General features: G+C 33.6%; 1 protein-coding gene across 1 annotated transcript in view; it reads right to left on the bottom strand.

Moving 5' to 3' along the window:
• Positions 1–11,116, bottom strand: part of SGCZ (sarcoglycan zeta) — a 174,295-nt gene extending 163,179 nt beyond the window's left edge. Inside the window, exon 1 of the mRNA XM_071743461.1 lies at positions 10,922–11,116. Within this exon, the coding sequence (XP_071599562.1) occupies positions 10,922–11,116 (195 nt within the window). The remainder of the gene's footprint in view (positions 1–10,921) is intronic.
• Positions 11,117–15,718: the final 4,602 nt, after the last annotated feature.

Raw genomic sequence — 15,718 nt, 5'->3', positions numbered from 1 at the left:
CAAAATTCTCACTAAGAAAATACTCTAAACAGATTCATATACTGTTATTCCAATAGCTTGAATTGTTCCTTTTACCATCTCCTTAGAATTTATCTTCATTTGTTTGTAAAATTATATGAAGGCAAATATCACTTGGCAAAAATTTAGTAAACTACAACATATTTTTCTAACAGAGAGCATTAATTTAGTGATCAAAATCTACTATTTGGTTTGACAAGGTATCTCAGTTTAGTTTTGTTCTGCTGTGCTACACTACAACACTGCTACTCAGTATACCCCAATTATATTTTTTATTCATGGGAGAAAGTAGAGGAAATTCAAAGGAATTTCCTATTTCCTATTCAGAGGAAAGAAATGTTTATAACTAAGAACTATTCTGTGCACTTAAATCTTATTAGAGATCTTAAAATATGTATCTGATTATTTTTTCTCTTTCTGTAAATAAAATGCCAGAAGATGCATAGGGGGGGAAGATGCAATAGACTCAAAACTCTCAACATCTTACAGAAGGCCCTGCTGGGAAGGACCTCTGAGATCATCAAGTCCAACCCTTAATCCACTACCACTGTGGTTACTAGATCACATCCAGTCTCTTTTTAAAAACGTCCAGGAACAGAGAATGCACCACCTCCCTGGGTAGCCCGTTCCAATGCCTGATCACCCTCTCTGTAAAGAGTATTTTCTGAAGAAATTTGGTTTACTTAATTGAATTAAGTGAAAAAAAAAAAAAAATAACAACAAAAAAATTGGCATTGAGTTTCTGAGGGCTGATGTGAGAGGAAGGGTATGCACCACGCTGCCTGCAATAACAAATCATTAGAAAAGCTCAATTGGTCCAGGTGCTTCAAGAAAAAAAGCAGACAAATTTCTATCACAATCAAGGACTTTAGGACAGTGTAATAGTGTTGACTTCTACTTTGTAGTGGCTCCATTATTTCTACATTGTCTCTGTCAATATCATTTATATTCTGCTTTTATTGGATTTCTTTACTTTTTTCCTCGATTATATTCAGCAATATATTAAAGTATGACTGCCAGACATAAGCAAGATATCCCATCAGAGTTGCATCTTTTGGGTAAAGGTCTCAATTTTTTTTCTCCTCATCCTCTGCAGGCTACACAAATATCTTATTCACAGTTTTGATTAAAAAGGTTCTTGCTGCTGTATTACTTTTGCTTTAAACTTTTGATTTCATCATTTAATCCTGTCTGGGATTCCAACCATGTATCTAATATCCTGATTTATAGGAAATATTCAGCCATGCAAGATACATATCCTTATATATTCTATCTTATCTTGAATTTTTTGAATTAGAATTTCTAGATATAAAAGGTCTAAATTAGGCTAGAATGAAAGCAGTGTATTCTGCTCCCATATGTAGACTTGCATTGTTTTCAAGATGGAAGATTTGTACAAATAAAAGCAGGATTCCAAGCACTGACTGTAATTTTTTATGTACTCTATACCCACATAAATCATTCCAATAATAGACGAGAAGGAAGAAAACATGGCTCATTTAGCTGTTCACACAGATAGCTGCTGTCTTTAATTAACTGAAGTTTGTTCAAGTGTATTGATATCTTTCTAATTATTGCTAAATAAAATTACAAAACATTACTGCTTGGCCCACTTTTTGTGCTATTTGAAACAAACATGCTTTATTTACTTTTCATCTAATGACTTTCTGTTTATTATTAAAGTATTATTAGCTTTAGCTGATAAGTATTATACTTTTTTTTTCTCCCAGCTTACTATTCAGGCTGTGCAACTGGACTAACCTGTCTGAAATGGCTTCCTGGATAAACCTTTAAGAATTCAGTTATCTTTGTATAATCTCTTAAAAATCTCACTTTCCACAAACACTGTTATGCCAAGGGAACACAGTTAAAGCCAATAATGGAAATTAAGATAACTCCATTCTCTTGAAAGCAAATATTTGAGAAAAAATTTAGAGATAGTTAAGAATAAGTTGTCTTGTAAACACTGATCACTCAGCTGAAATATGCTATTTAATGAAGGCAAATGTCCACAAATTAAAAATATACATATTAAGTGTCATCTAACTTATCACATGAACAGAGGTTGTTGCTGCCTTCTCTATACTTTCTATAACCATACTCAGAATTCTTTTTGAATGTTAAAACTCTTACAAGCAGATGCTCAAGTCATAGTTCAATGCACACCATAATCACTGCAGTGAATCGTAGAAGAGATGCCATTCATACCTTCTTGGAAACATGGGACAAGTTACCTGTGGCACACTGAACTGATGACATGGAATAAAGGTAATATTTATGAACCTGTGCCCCTTAAATGGATTCTGAATCAGTCCTGTCACTTTATGAAAAAATCTGAAGCAATGAGAAAAATGAGTAAGCAGTGACCTAGTACGAGCAAATACCTCTATGTTCTCAATGCATTTCTGTAAGTAAGCACTGTTACAGTTTTTGCTAAGCATTCATTGGATACTATGGTACCTTTTTCCAAAGCCACAAATGCCAAGTCAGGTTGAAATTACTTAAGCTACTGTACAGGTAGGCAGGTTTTTTCTAAAGAGAATGAAATCACATTTTTACAAGGTTAAGAAAAATTCAAAAAAGTACTTATTCCCTTTTCCTACAGCAAACTTTACTAGTATTATGGCCACTCAATCTTCATGACCACAAAAATACAAAAATGATGAATTATTTTTTCAAATTTTTCTTAATCAGATATAATTTGTAACAATAAACACCAAGTACAGTCATGTATGTCAGGAATAAAATAAAATATTTTAAAACTGCACTCAGTCACCCAGAATCAGTGATGTAACATGCACATCAAATGAAGGCAATTCCTCTTTGCTTAAAAAAATCTGTGAAATGTCACTGCTTCATACAGTATCTTCCTGCCTTTTACAGAAAGATGTTTTTTCATGAGATGCTTTTGACTCTGAAATAGCTCGTCAGTGATGTGTAACAGTGGCTTGGCTGTGCAAACTGTTGTCATATGTATGTTCAACTAATAGGAGGGTTTTTTTATTTTGGCCCTTTCATTCAGAGAGGGGGAGAATATAAAACATATTTACATAAGCTAATTAGGATTGTGCGCATTAATTTCTGTACAGTCAAATAAAGGTACACCATACTTGCACCGACAGATTAAGATTGAATTATTATTGAATTATTTTTTCTCCCATAATGCTAGAAAAGCAGGTGTACACTACAGAAGTACATGTACAAAATGAGATAAAATGTGAGTTAGAAGAATGTTATTAGAAATACTGAAAATGAGTTCTTCGTGGTACTTAGCAGAGCAACTATATGATGTTCACAAAGGAAAGTAAAAGGAGATGTCACAAAGTAGAGTAGTCACTGCACTCCAAATACAAGGGGACACAAATTTTACAAATTACCCTCCAGATACATAAAGTTGTGCTTTTACAGAAAGGTTAACAAATGGGATAAAGGAGTAGAAGTAAAATTAACTTGTAGCAAGTTTCTTCTGCTGACATGCTATGAACAAGTGTCTGAATCATGCATGAGCTGAAGGGTTCCTTCAAGATGCTTAAGTCTCTGTTTTCCAGTGTGACATAAAAAGGAGATGAGAATGCAGTCAGTTTCATAAATAAGACTCTCTGTGTGTGTGTATGCATATGCATTTTCTGTAACACTCATTTTCCTGCCTCACAATTTTCTAAACATCTTTTCAAAGGAATTATAAATGGGAGCAGAAAATATTCTTGAGGAATACACAAGTATTTCACAGGAATTTTCAATAAAATTTGTTATAAGGATAATGTCTAAGGTTTGAGACTAAAACACAGCAACACAGAGGTCATGTAGCTATTGAAAAAGGAACATGAGTGATCAGAGGAGCTAATAAGTGCCTATGAGTAGCACACTTACCTGTGACATGGTCTATATTGGAGACTGCATGAATTTGAACCTTGCCGATATCTTGACTAAGTCTCTTAATCATTAATAATTAATGATATTGCCTGCTCTGGACTGGATCTTTTTCACTACAAAAAACAAACAAAAACGAAACAAATGCTCTCTTTTATTCATCCCAAAATGGGACATCAGGTTCTTGAAAACGAACATAGTAAGGGATGTAGAGAATTAGTTTTCTATCTAGTTGAGAGAACAAGTTTTGAAAATGAGAATTTACATTTTAAAATAAATTACTGACAATAAGTGATTGCCACTGAAATAACTTAAATCTGCAGATGAGACAGAACATATTTATTAATATCCAGCAACAGCTATTATTAGTTCAAGATAATTCAAAACCTAATAACTAAATGCTGCATTTGTAAAAAGAAAGATGTCTATTTGCCAAAAAAACAAATTATTTCTGAGTGGAGATAAGTACAGCTGTTACACAACTTCATAAATTTCAAATGCTTATCTGGTATATATTGGAAATGTATAAACAAAAAAGTAGCTAGGAAATGGAAAAGAGCTTTTTCTTAGTTCTGCTTGAGACTGTGTTAACTGCCATGGGCAAATAGTAACTTCATCACATATATCAGCAGAACCAACTCAACTGATAACAGAAAAAACACTGTTTTGAGCATCACATAAAGAGATCTGGCTGGTCAAAGAATGTTAGACACCTGACAGCTCATATCACTGTCACACTTATTGAGAAACGGATAACAGGTATTACAGTATAGTTCTGCAAGGAAATTACTTGCTTATTCTACATTACGCCAGGATAGTTTGCAATGTCATTGAACACATCTGCTTTAGTACTGTATCACTAAAAATTTAAATATCAAATTATACCTTTAAAGAAGAAATTGTACTTTTTAAGAAATTATAAACTCTTTTTCCGTATTGGGTATTGAGATCAGAAGTGTGTGTTTATCCCAACACAGAAAGTTACCAAAATTCCCTCATTCTTGCACAGCAACCAAAACCCAGGACAATATACTTGTGTTTACTGGTCTGTGTAAGTAATATTAGTAAAATATTAACATTCAGATTTAGATTTTTGCAGATCAGAAAGATTCTAATTCTTAACGTTAAGCTCTTAAAGGACTATAGGGACAACCTCTAAAGATGCAGAGAGGACTTATGGCTGCATACATCTGCATTACTATATATGCTGTCACAGAAGAAGAAATCATGGCATGTGTGTCTTCCCACAGATATTCAACCACTTTGCAAACTACTTGCTGTTCAACCAACATTAAGTTGGAGTTAGACAGTCAGCAACTGGAGTAAATTCAACTGAAAACATGAAGGTTGTGAATTCTAGCCCGGAAATTCAAACTGTTGTTTATGTTCTGCTTGTGTTTGAAGATACATTGAAGTTCAAGTTCCCTTGAAAAATAGTCTCTACCAAGATGATAAGTTGTCCCATTCCTGATCTTAAAAGTAATTCCCCTGGTACTTCTGGCAAGAGGAGTTTAACATGTACCAATACTGAAAGCATCATGCCATGACAGCAGTAAAAACTGACTCAAACACTGCAAATAACTACAGCAAGGAAACAGACCTGAATTTCTGACTTCATTCTTAGAGCAGTAACAAAATAAGTCTTCTCATACACTTGTTCCTGATGGGAAAGCAATATATGGAGACCCACAAAACCAGATAAACATCCCAAACCAGTAAAAGAATAAGGTGTGATACTTCCTGCAATATGTGCCTGAGTCATCTTCCTTTGGGCCAAACCAAAAACAATATGAAGAACTAAAAGGGGTTCAACATTTTCATTCTTCCTACCATTATGATTTTTTCAGTCTCAATAAACTCCAAACTTCAATGTAATGCAATAAGCAATGGAAAAATGCAGTATCCAATATATGTTGCTAGTATATATGCCAGTCGTGTACATGTCAGAAAATGTATAAATGCACTGATATGCACCAGGAGGGGACTTAGCTTTCTATGTTGGTTGACCTATGTCACTTCACAGCAGCAACAGGAATATTTTAAATGCCTTTTTAAAACTGTAACTTGAACTACCTGCAGAAAATGTCTACACTGGTATTTGTTCAGGGACAAAAAAACCAAGGTAAATCTCTTTTACAGAGTAAGTAATCAGACTGACAGACTATCAATATACTTCATTCATTAACAGCTATATGAAGAATAAAATGTATAAAATGATGGTTCTATTGATATTAGAATAACTTAAAGACTACCCAAGATAAACATTGTACCACAGAATAATGTTCAAGTGAGTAAATCTTTAAAGGAAAAGTAAGGTAATTACCCATCCTATGGACCATAAAGTACATGACAACAAGAATGCCGGCACGGTAAAAAAAAAATTCATTCATTGGTAACCTTTAAAATTTATATATATATTACATAAGTGAATCAACCAGGATGCTATAAATGCACAACATATCCATGCTTCATCCTGTGGTTATGCCACCAAGTTATGACTTGAGCATCCCATCCCTCTTGAATAACTAGTATAATAATTGTATAGGCAGCCAAAAGAAACTAGCAGTTTTGAGCTTCATTAGACATAAACCAGAATGAGTGAGAATAATTACATCCTGAGGGAAAGTGAAAGACAAGAGTTTTCCACGGGGGAGTCTGTGGGTGATGGTTAACACAAAGAAAGGAAATTCTAAATATTCCATAAAATTCAAGTCCCCTATATTAATTATTTTTATACTGACAAAAGCTACAGATTTTAGTTTGTGGATTGATTTTTATAAGGTGTTTTGCATGCATCCTTTGAAACCAGGCTTAAGAGACATGAGGAAAGTTGAGTTAATTCTCTACGGCAGCATTTCTTTACTTTTCATAGGGTATTTAATGTAATAGATGAAATATGAAATTCGAGTATGTGATTCAGAGATGTTGACGGTTCCATTATGGGATCTAGAGGATGTTAAATTACTTTACCCTTACCAATCAAGACAGAATTCATCCATTCAATACACATAAAACAACAGAAAGTTTTATTTCTGTTACTAATTTAGTCTGGCATTTATTTCAGGGCTAAATTATTTGCAAAGTATTTTGTTCAAGGTCAGATATTCCTCTAGTATAGCCTCCTCCTAATATAGCCTATATCCAGTAAGGCAAGGACAGTAAGATGTTACATCTCCATGCATCTATTAGTGGAAATGTTTAGGGACCTGAATTTCTTTCATGTTTGAAAGATGTATCTAGATGATAGAACAGCGAGGTAACATATCTCAACAAGACATTGAAATACAGCTACTAGCAAGTGAAAATCTTTCAAAAAATGATTACTACATCTCTGATTCCTCCCTCTAACATTCTTTCTGCTACACAGCCACTAATTAACTTCAGTTTTATTGTATAAAATTATTTTTAACGTCTATTTACCTTTCAAGTTTCTTTCTTACATCATACACTGGAAGAGACTGTAAATCCCAAAGTTTCTCTACCTTTCCAAGACATACCACTTTGGTCTAATAAAAGGAGATTTTCCTGTCCTGTGTTTTCACATAACTGAAAATGAACCATATTTCCTTTTTAATTACTTCTTTGATGAGCTACTCAAGATCAATGCCTTACATTCACTTCAGTTGCCTGCCTTACTACAAAATGTATGACGTTAGGGGAGATCCTATTCTGTGCACAAGAGCACGGGATAATTAGCTCAGATTGAGAGTACAACTTTTACATGCAAGGTCAGTATATTAAGGAAAAAATTCTAATGGGACAACCTATAAATTGAACTTAGAAAGGCTTTCATTAAGCCAGTAGGTCAGTGGCTGCAGCTGTACAGTTTAAAAAAAGAAAGTGAATATCTAATACCACTTAACAGTGTTGCAACTGTCAGGCAGCAAGGACAAACCCATACTCTGGCTCTTCACGACCTCTTGAAGTGGTAAAATTGCTATGGTTTTCTAACAAGCTTGACATTGGCTTCTGCTAAAACAGCAAATAATTTAAAATACTGTCAAAGAAGTTCAATTTAAACAATTATTTTGTCATGGCTATATTCCTCTTTTGTGCAAAACCTCTTTAAAACAGTTTAGCTTAAGTATTTTCCTTTTCAAAATGTTTCTTGTAACTGCACTTATGATTTCCTATCACTGTGCAGACACACAAATACAGATTCTTAGTTTGTATCTATCTATGCATATATACACGTGTATGGGAGAAACACATATATTTCAAAGCTGCTGCATTCTTTAAAGACATGAAGCTTAAGTTCACAAACTGAATTTTTTTACTCTCAGATGTCTGTCTAAAAATGTGACTCCCTCAGACTTGATAAGAATTTCCCACTGGTACTCAAATGTGCATGTCTGGACATAAGTGTAAAGATTTATAGGACAATCTTCTAGCAATCAATTTTCAAAACCATTCAGAGACTCTAATGTGAATACTGACTATTCCAAATAAAAGACTAATATCCCGTAAATCTGCAAAAGAAAACTGGTATTCCTCAGCATATATTTAACAAAATGAATTTGAACATGATATTAAGTACTAGTGCTTATAAAACCAAAAGCAAATACTGACAGACTTTTAAAATTCTTTCAACTTTAAATTATATGATATGCCTACAGCTATTACATGTAGCTTTCTAGTATTAAATAAGCTACTGTAATGCTATTTAGTTAGTCTATTTTTCAACAGTCTCTCCAGAAACATGTGCACTTTAAGATATTTGATTTCAGGTCATAAATCAGTTTTATGTCCACAGAATTGCTTTCTGCAACAGTTTAGTTACAGATTATTCTGTGCATTTATATAAAAGCTGGAAGACAAAAAACCAAAATTCATTCTGAAGCAGTACATTTCATTAAGCAATAGCATAAAATATTTTGCTATTAAAAGAATAACGTTTAATAATTAGGTCAATGGGGCTATACTACATATACATTTGAGTAAGAATGTCATTGTAGAAATACAATCATTAAATAAAATCCTTCTGTTATTATTTTTAAGTACAAAATCCTTTGGAAACAGCAATTGTTTCAGATTGTTCAAACTGTTAAATTGGAATTTTCCTTTCTGAGGCAGTTAACAGGTATATTACATTCCAAATCAAATACCCAAGCATATGCAATACTTTGCTTTCTTGGGTTTTCTTTTATGAAAGAGCAATGTTATGCTCCACTTTTATTTTCCAAATTGCTTAAAATGTATATGACATATGTATATTAATATATAATACATATGAGCTTATAAGTGAAGTATATAACATTACAAGCACTAATTTTGTGAAATAATAAGCCAGTGTGTGCATAATTATTTGAGACATTCAAGTCTCAAGCTCCTGAAGAAAGTTCCCTAAGCATTAAACAGAATGGCTAAACCAGTCCAGTTGTTTCCTGTAGTAGATTCCTGCTTTGATTTAGTGATTCACCATAAACTTCTAACTTACTAACAAAGCTTTGGCTTGCAGGGAAGAAACATATTTCAAAATCTCTATTTTGGATTTATTTTAAAAAGCATGTATGGTCAAACTGTAAGACTTGTAAACTGGCTAGTACTATAGTAGATTTTCACAGGGAAAGTCAAACATTGCCCAGGTATGGAAGCAGTAGTTGCAAATATTTCACTGGAATGCCATCTTCTGCACAGAGAAAAAATCTGTGCCTTTTAAAACACCTTCTTAACCTAACAACATTCCCATGCTTAATTTTTCTCCAGTATAACAGCAGACCACTTTACTGAAGTCAACACATATACCTAAACATCCTTCTTAAAGGAATGGTAAAAACAAATCTGGATGCCCTGGATGCAAGCACATTATCCTAAAAAAAAAAAACCCAAAACCAAACCACACAAAACCCAAACCAAACCAAAAACAATCAACTTCCCCCACCAAAATAACCCGAAATAAAACCCCAAAAGAATCCCAAACATCACCACCACCCCCAGCTTCTAAGAAGTTCTACATTACAAGAATATTAAAGTCACACAGCTTTGTAAAATATGACTAACATATTAATCCACTAGTGGCAACTCAGAAATAGCAATATGTTTGTATGTTTGTATAATATAACTCATCAGGTGATCACCTAAAATAACAATGAATTACAGAACACTTACAGATGCAAAATAAATTTTAGACATATGTTTAATGCTCGTTCTGTTGGCTTTTTTTAATTTCTAATAAACTAATGAGAGTAGAAACATGCTATGACCCTGCAAATTACAAATTTATACTAGATACATCAAAATATACCTTATGAAGATCAAAATCCAGAGACAGACCACACTTATTCCAGCAGAAGACCTGCTATTTTAAACTGTGAAGTGTTCTTTTATTTTGATAAAGTAAATGACACTACCCCACTGCCAACTCCTGAGCATTGCTACTATGTTTATCAGAACAAAGCTTTGGGAACAGCTGGTCAGATAATAGTTTTCACTGAATGTGGATATTCTTTCAGATGTACATCTGAAATATATACTTTGTAATACTTTGCTGCTATTAAAGATTCCAGCCAGAGGCTGTCTCATAAAAGGCTGTGCCTTTTATATCCACCTACCCACTTTCATCAGTATCAAGACAGCTACTTAAACTTCTACATGAAAGACAATCCAAATGGTCAGTATTCTCTAAAAAAAATAAATAAAAATGTACAATATAAAGCACAAAAATCACCCTAGGTTGGTGCAACTAACCTAGTTTCCTCCTAAGACAGATACCATACAGAAGGTTGCTGTTTGCTATCAGTGGTGACAAGTAATCAAGAGATGCTTGGGGTTGTCACCATGATGTTTTTGGTTGGGAAAAGGAAAAAAAAAATTTTCAGCAGATATCATTACCCAAAAATACCTGTATAGGGCAAAGGCCCACCTACTGTAGAATATGTACAAAAAAGTATAAATATGTGAAGTGACACTCAAAGGAGATACAATTTCAATCCAAAACTACAAGATTTGTATATAACATGGTGAAGGAAAGAGAATTAAAACTACAAGTCACTACTTCAAGAAACAGGGGACATAAAGCCACTGTGATACTTACCACTGTGAAATTCATAACCTTCAAAATCCATATTGTCATTGCTAAATTAACAATCATGGTAACCAACAGCAGAAGGACAAAGAAGTATAAGCACCTCTTTCGCCATCCATATATCCCTACTGGGTAAAACTGAGGATGTTCAGTCCTTGGAAGGCTGTTCTGTTGTGTTGCTAATATATACTGCTCTCGTGTCATCTGTAAAAGAAAGATGTAAGCATAAGTAAGCAAATGAGAGCTCTGCTTTTCAAAGATTTTGCTACACAAGGATTATCTGAGAATGTATAGACAATTAGTTTCTATGGGAACAGAAGGGCTACATTCATTCAGCATAAACCACATCAGTGTTATTTTTACTAGGCATTCAGTAAGAATTGGCTGATTTTTGTTAATTTAAAGTACACCTTTGGTTTGATTTTTCAAATTGGATTTGCATTTAAGTTTACAGCAAGAAAATGTAAAAAAAATTAATGTAATCCATGCATTTGTCTTACAGTATATTCCTGAAAACTGTTTTATCATCCTTTATAAGGTCACTCAGGAAAAATTGGTTTTGGAGAAAAAAAATCATGTAACTTTTTTTGTACTGGTTTTGGCTAAGATAAAGGCAATTACCTTATAGCCAAAGCCAATACACTATACTTCGTAAAAAGAGAAGACAAATATACACTTATATTTTACACAAAAGCATGCCCTTGTATAAACTATATTTTACCAAAAAAAAAAACCAATAAGAAAACCTTGCAAAGTTTAAAATTTTGCCTTTAGCACATACGGACACTATCAACACCCATTGTTTTCCTGAACTGGTTTAAATTCTTCCAGCATACAAGCACAGGGATTTCAGATAATCCTGTTCGCAAACTGCTTAAAGAAGTTATCATTAATTCTTCTTTGGAACAAGAAGTTTATATTATTTAAGTAGGAAAACATTTAACATTTTTTATATCCAAGTTTTTTAACAGATTTTTATATTCACATTCAGCAGTCACATTGGCTTTGGACTGGAAGGTATTAATTTCTCTCCATGACTTCAGAATGAAATTGAAGCAATCTCTTTGTTTATATAAGTTTTTCCTGAAACAGGCTCATTGAGAAGACCAGTGTTACGGCTTTGTGCTCAGGAGAAGGAAAAAATCCCAAAACACAGAACAAAAAATACTCCAAACAAATAAAGAAACAAATAAACAAAACTCCACAAACTTATAAACCAGATAGAATTATCAGGCTTGCACTTAAAACCTGCTTTTTGTTAACGAAAAGAAAGTAAGAAATGCACCACAATGGGTCAGTTGATTCACTTGCAAGTAAAAACTACATTAAATCCATTCAAAGGATTAAAAAAAATGCTGAGTTCATCAGATTTTTTAAATGTAAAGATAAAAAAAGTTTAAACATCTGTGTTGACAGATATTTATACAAACCAAAACTCTTGAGGTTTTGCCATGAATATTAGTGAATGAGATAGAAATGGCATAAATTAACTCATTTGTGAATAATTACACCCACAAGTAATAGAATACACATCCATATTACAGGTACAATACAAAAATCACTGAAATAACAGTTCTAGAAAAGAAACAATATACAAAGCACCTTTTTAAATAAGGTAGTAAACAGGCATTTTGTAATTTTTATTCTTTTCAATCAGAATGGCTTCTCTTTGCCCATTATTTCAACTGAATGTAACCTTCAGCAGCCTATTTATCCAGTGACTCTTTACAAACAGAGCTTTCCTCTACAACATTTCTCTGTCCTCCCAGAGCAGAATTAACCCCACTGCAAGACCACAGAACACCTCTTTATTGTATGCTGCCAGTATTCAGCCTAATTCTGTCTCATTTCCTTGTGAATTTAGAAAATGAACAGATGAAAGGATTGATCATATGCCTCCTTATAATGAGCATCTACACATTTACTTTGCCAGCTATTGTAACAAAAGCACAATGCATGGCTACATTGTGAATTTTACAGTAATTTGGATTTTTTACACCACTTCCATTGTCTTACGATCTTAGTCTATATACTACATTAAAAAAATAAATATATTACTATTAAAACCTGTTGAAAAGTCAACTTCCAGACTTTGAGAATCCCAGAATTGCCACTGCCTCTAAAACAATGAAAGTATCCCCATGAGATACAGCTTTTGCAGCATTAAGTGCAATGACACTTTATGCCATCACCACAGCAAGGCATCATTCAGTTCCCTCTTATTGTTCAACCAAGCGAGGCTTGGTGATGCAAATAGTACCCCTGCAGCACATGGAGGTGAGTGGTGGAATAGTTATTCACTCTGCAGCCTGTGCAGCAGGTAGAATTTTGACAGAATCTGTGACCCCTTGGAGAGAAGCCCAGAGGGGAGGAGCAGGTTATCTGGCATGACCTGGAGTACTCCTTTCCTGAAAGAATTCAACCCCTGGAAAGACACCATGCTAAAGCAATCTGTGAGGAACTGCAGCCACTGGCAAGGACTTATGTTAGAGAAGTTTGTGAAGGAGCATGAGGAGGAAGTAGCAGATGAGAAAATGTGAGGAATGGACCACAACTCCTGTTCCTTGACCCCTTGCACTTATTGAAGAGGAAGTAAAGAAGCCAGAAGTGACATTAAACCCAGGGAGAAAGGAGAGGGGGGGGAAACGTGTTTTTAGTTTTATTCTTATTTCTACTTATCCTGTTCTATTATTAATTTACAATATATTAATTTAATTTCCCCAAGCCAAGACTGTTCTGAGTATCATAGTAAGTCCTGAGTGATCTTGTCCTTAACTTGACCCATGAGCCTTTTGTCATGAGCCCTATCCAATGGGGAAGGGGGAGTGATACACAAATTTGGTGGGATTCTGGTGTCTTGCCATGGTTGACCCACTACAATTTACAAGCAATTTTTTTTTTTTTTTTCTTAAACCTGTGGAATATTTTTCCAATCAAAAAAACCCAAAATAAACATTTTAATTCTGAAACTGTTCCATATAAAACTACCCACCACCAGCTGCCTTTGGACCTCAGGCAAGTTGATCATATCCAGTTCATCTAATGTCAACAATTCCCAACCACTCACAAGAACTAAGGCCCCAGTTTTCTAAAAATTGCACAGACATAAGAAATAAACAGGCCCACTGAATGTGTCAGTTTCTATAAATATAAAAATGTTACTGTGATTTTGGTTTTATTTTTTAGGTTATTAATCTGGCCAGTCACAGCTAGCAGCAGCATTACCACTACTTATTTGTACACTTGCGTAAAAATATCATCAGCTGATTTTTAAACTATTGAAAACCAAAACAAAACCTAATTGGTCTGGTAATTAGTATCTGAAGATGTCAAAAGTATTAGGAAAAAACCTCAGATAAATGGAATCATGGAATGGTTTGGAAAGGACCTTGAAGATCATTCAGTTACAACCTCCTGCATGCTTGATAGATAACTCTGTTTATCATCATGTTTTTATCAGCAGTAACTTAAAAGATATTAGAACATATCTAGATAAGTAATTTTAACTGAGGAGAAACTGCTGTGAGCTCTGTGCTTTTGTAAATCATGAGAAGGCAAAGAAATTCCAGAGCACTAGAAGCATAACTTCTTAAATATTCTTGTAGAAGTAACTTGAATGAGCTTTCCTAAACTATGCAGAATAAACTATATACGACAGAATATGTTTTTAAAAAGTCACACCAAAAAAAAAAAAAATCTGAAAAGTTTTTTGCTAACAATTTTCATGAAGTGCAAATATATTTTATATATAAAAATGCATACACAGAGGTGTTTATAAAGATTGATGTATATATGTAGATCACAGAAATACATCAAAATATACACACAAACTTTTGATGACTGAGTTGATATTTCACCCTACTGAACTTCTATATTATTCAAAATATATTATAAAAATATACAACTTAACTAGGTGGCTGGTTGATGAGGAATCATTGTTAAATTAACATTGTTAAAAATATGACTGCAGTATAAGCTTAATGGTATTTGATTATTCAGGTCTTGTAAATATGAAATGACTGGTGACAAGATTTCAAGATGAGACAAGGATTATGGTTTGAAAGTTTACCTGAGTTTTTGACATTAGGACACTTGAGAGTCTCAAACAAAAAATAATTACATTACAGAAGTGCTCCATTAAATTCTGGAAGGGTTTCAATCTTAGCATCTTAAACTTAAACTGGTAAACTCCATGGTGCACACATTCATTTATGCACAAAGTCATAAGCAACCCAGAGCCACATGCTAAAGAAATTAAAAATTGCTCCAGTGCTCTCATAATAAATGAGATTTCTAATTTAAATCCAAAGTAATATGGGATATGTTACTGAGTGACTATGAAGAAATTAAATCCATTCTTACATTGAACAACTGTCATAAACAAGATGAAGGAAACTATCACTGCACTGCAATCTATTTATTCATGTCACAACAGTAACCGAATATATTTTGCAATTTTTTATATTCATTTTTGACTGCTGCTACGGTTTTTAATCTTTGTAAGTATCATAACAAATATGACCATGCATATTCAAGAGGCACAGATGAATCTGAGTAAGCATGCAGCATGAAATCTAGATCACAATCAACCTAATGACTTTTAAACTTACTGATATTTTAAGGCCACAATGTACAATTGGAACAGATTTCTTAGACTTATTAAAAAAATTAAAGAACGGAGCAGAGACATTTTACATTTTCAAAGCTTATTTTTAGTCTTCAGGAAAATCTCTAAGAGGTCAATTTTCAAAGAAAGATTAAAGAGAAGACGTGGAGAAAATGAACTAAACCTAGAGATTGTGGGTA

This window comes from Heliangelus exortis, chromosome 4 (assembly GCF_036169615.1).
Source record: "Heliangelus exortis chromosome 4, bHelExo1.hap1, whole genome shotgun sequence".
Taxonomy (NCBI): Eukaryota; Metazoa; Chordata; class Aves; order Apodiformes; family Trochilidae; genus Heliangelus; species Heliangelus exortis.
Note: the sequence above shows the minus strand (reverse complement) of the source record. Positions and strands in the feature narration are given on the sequence as shown.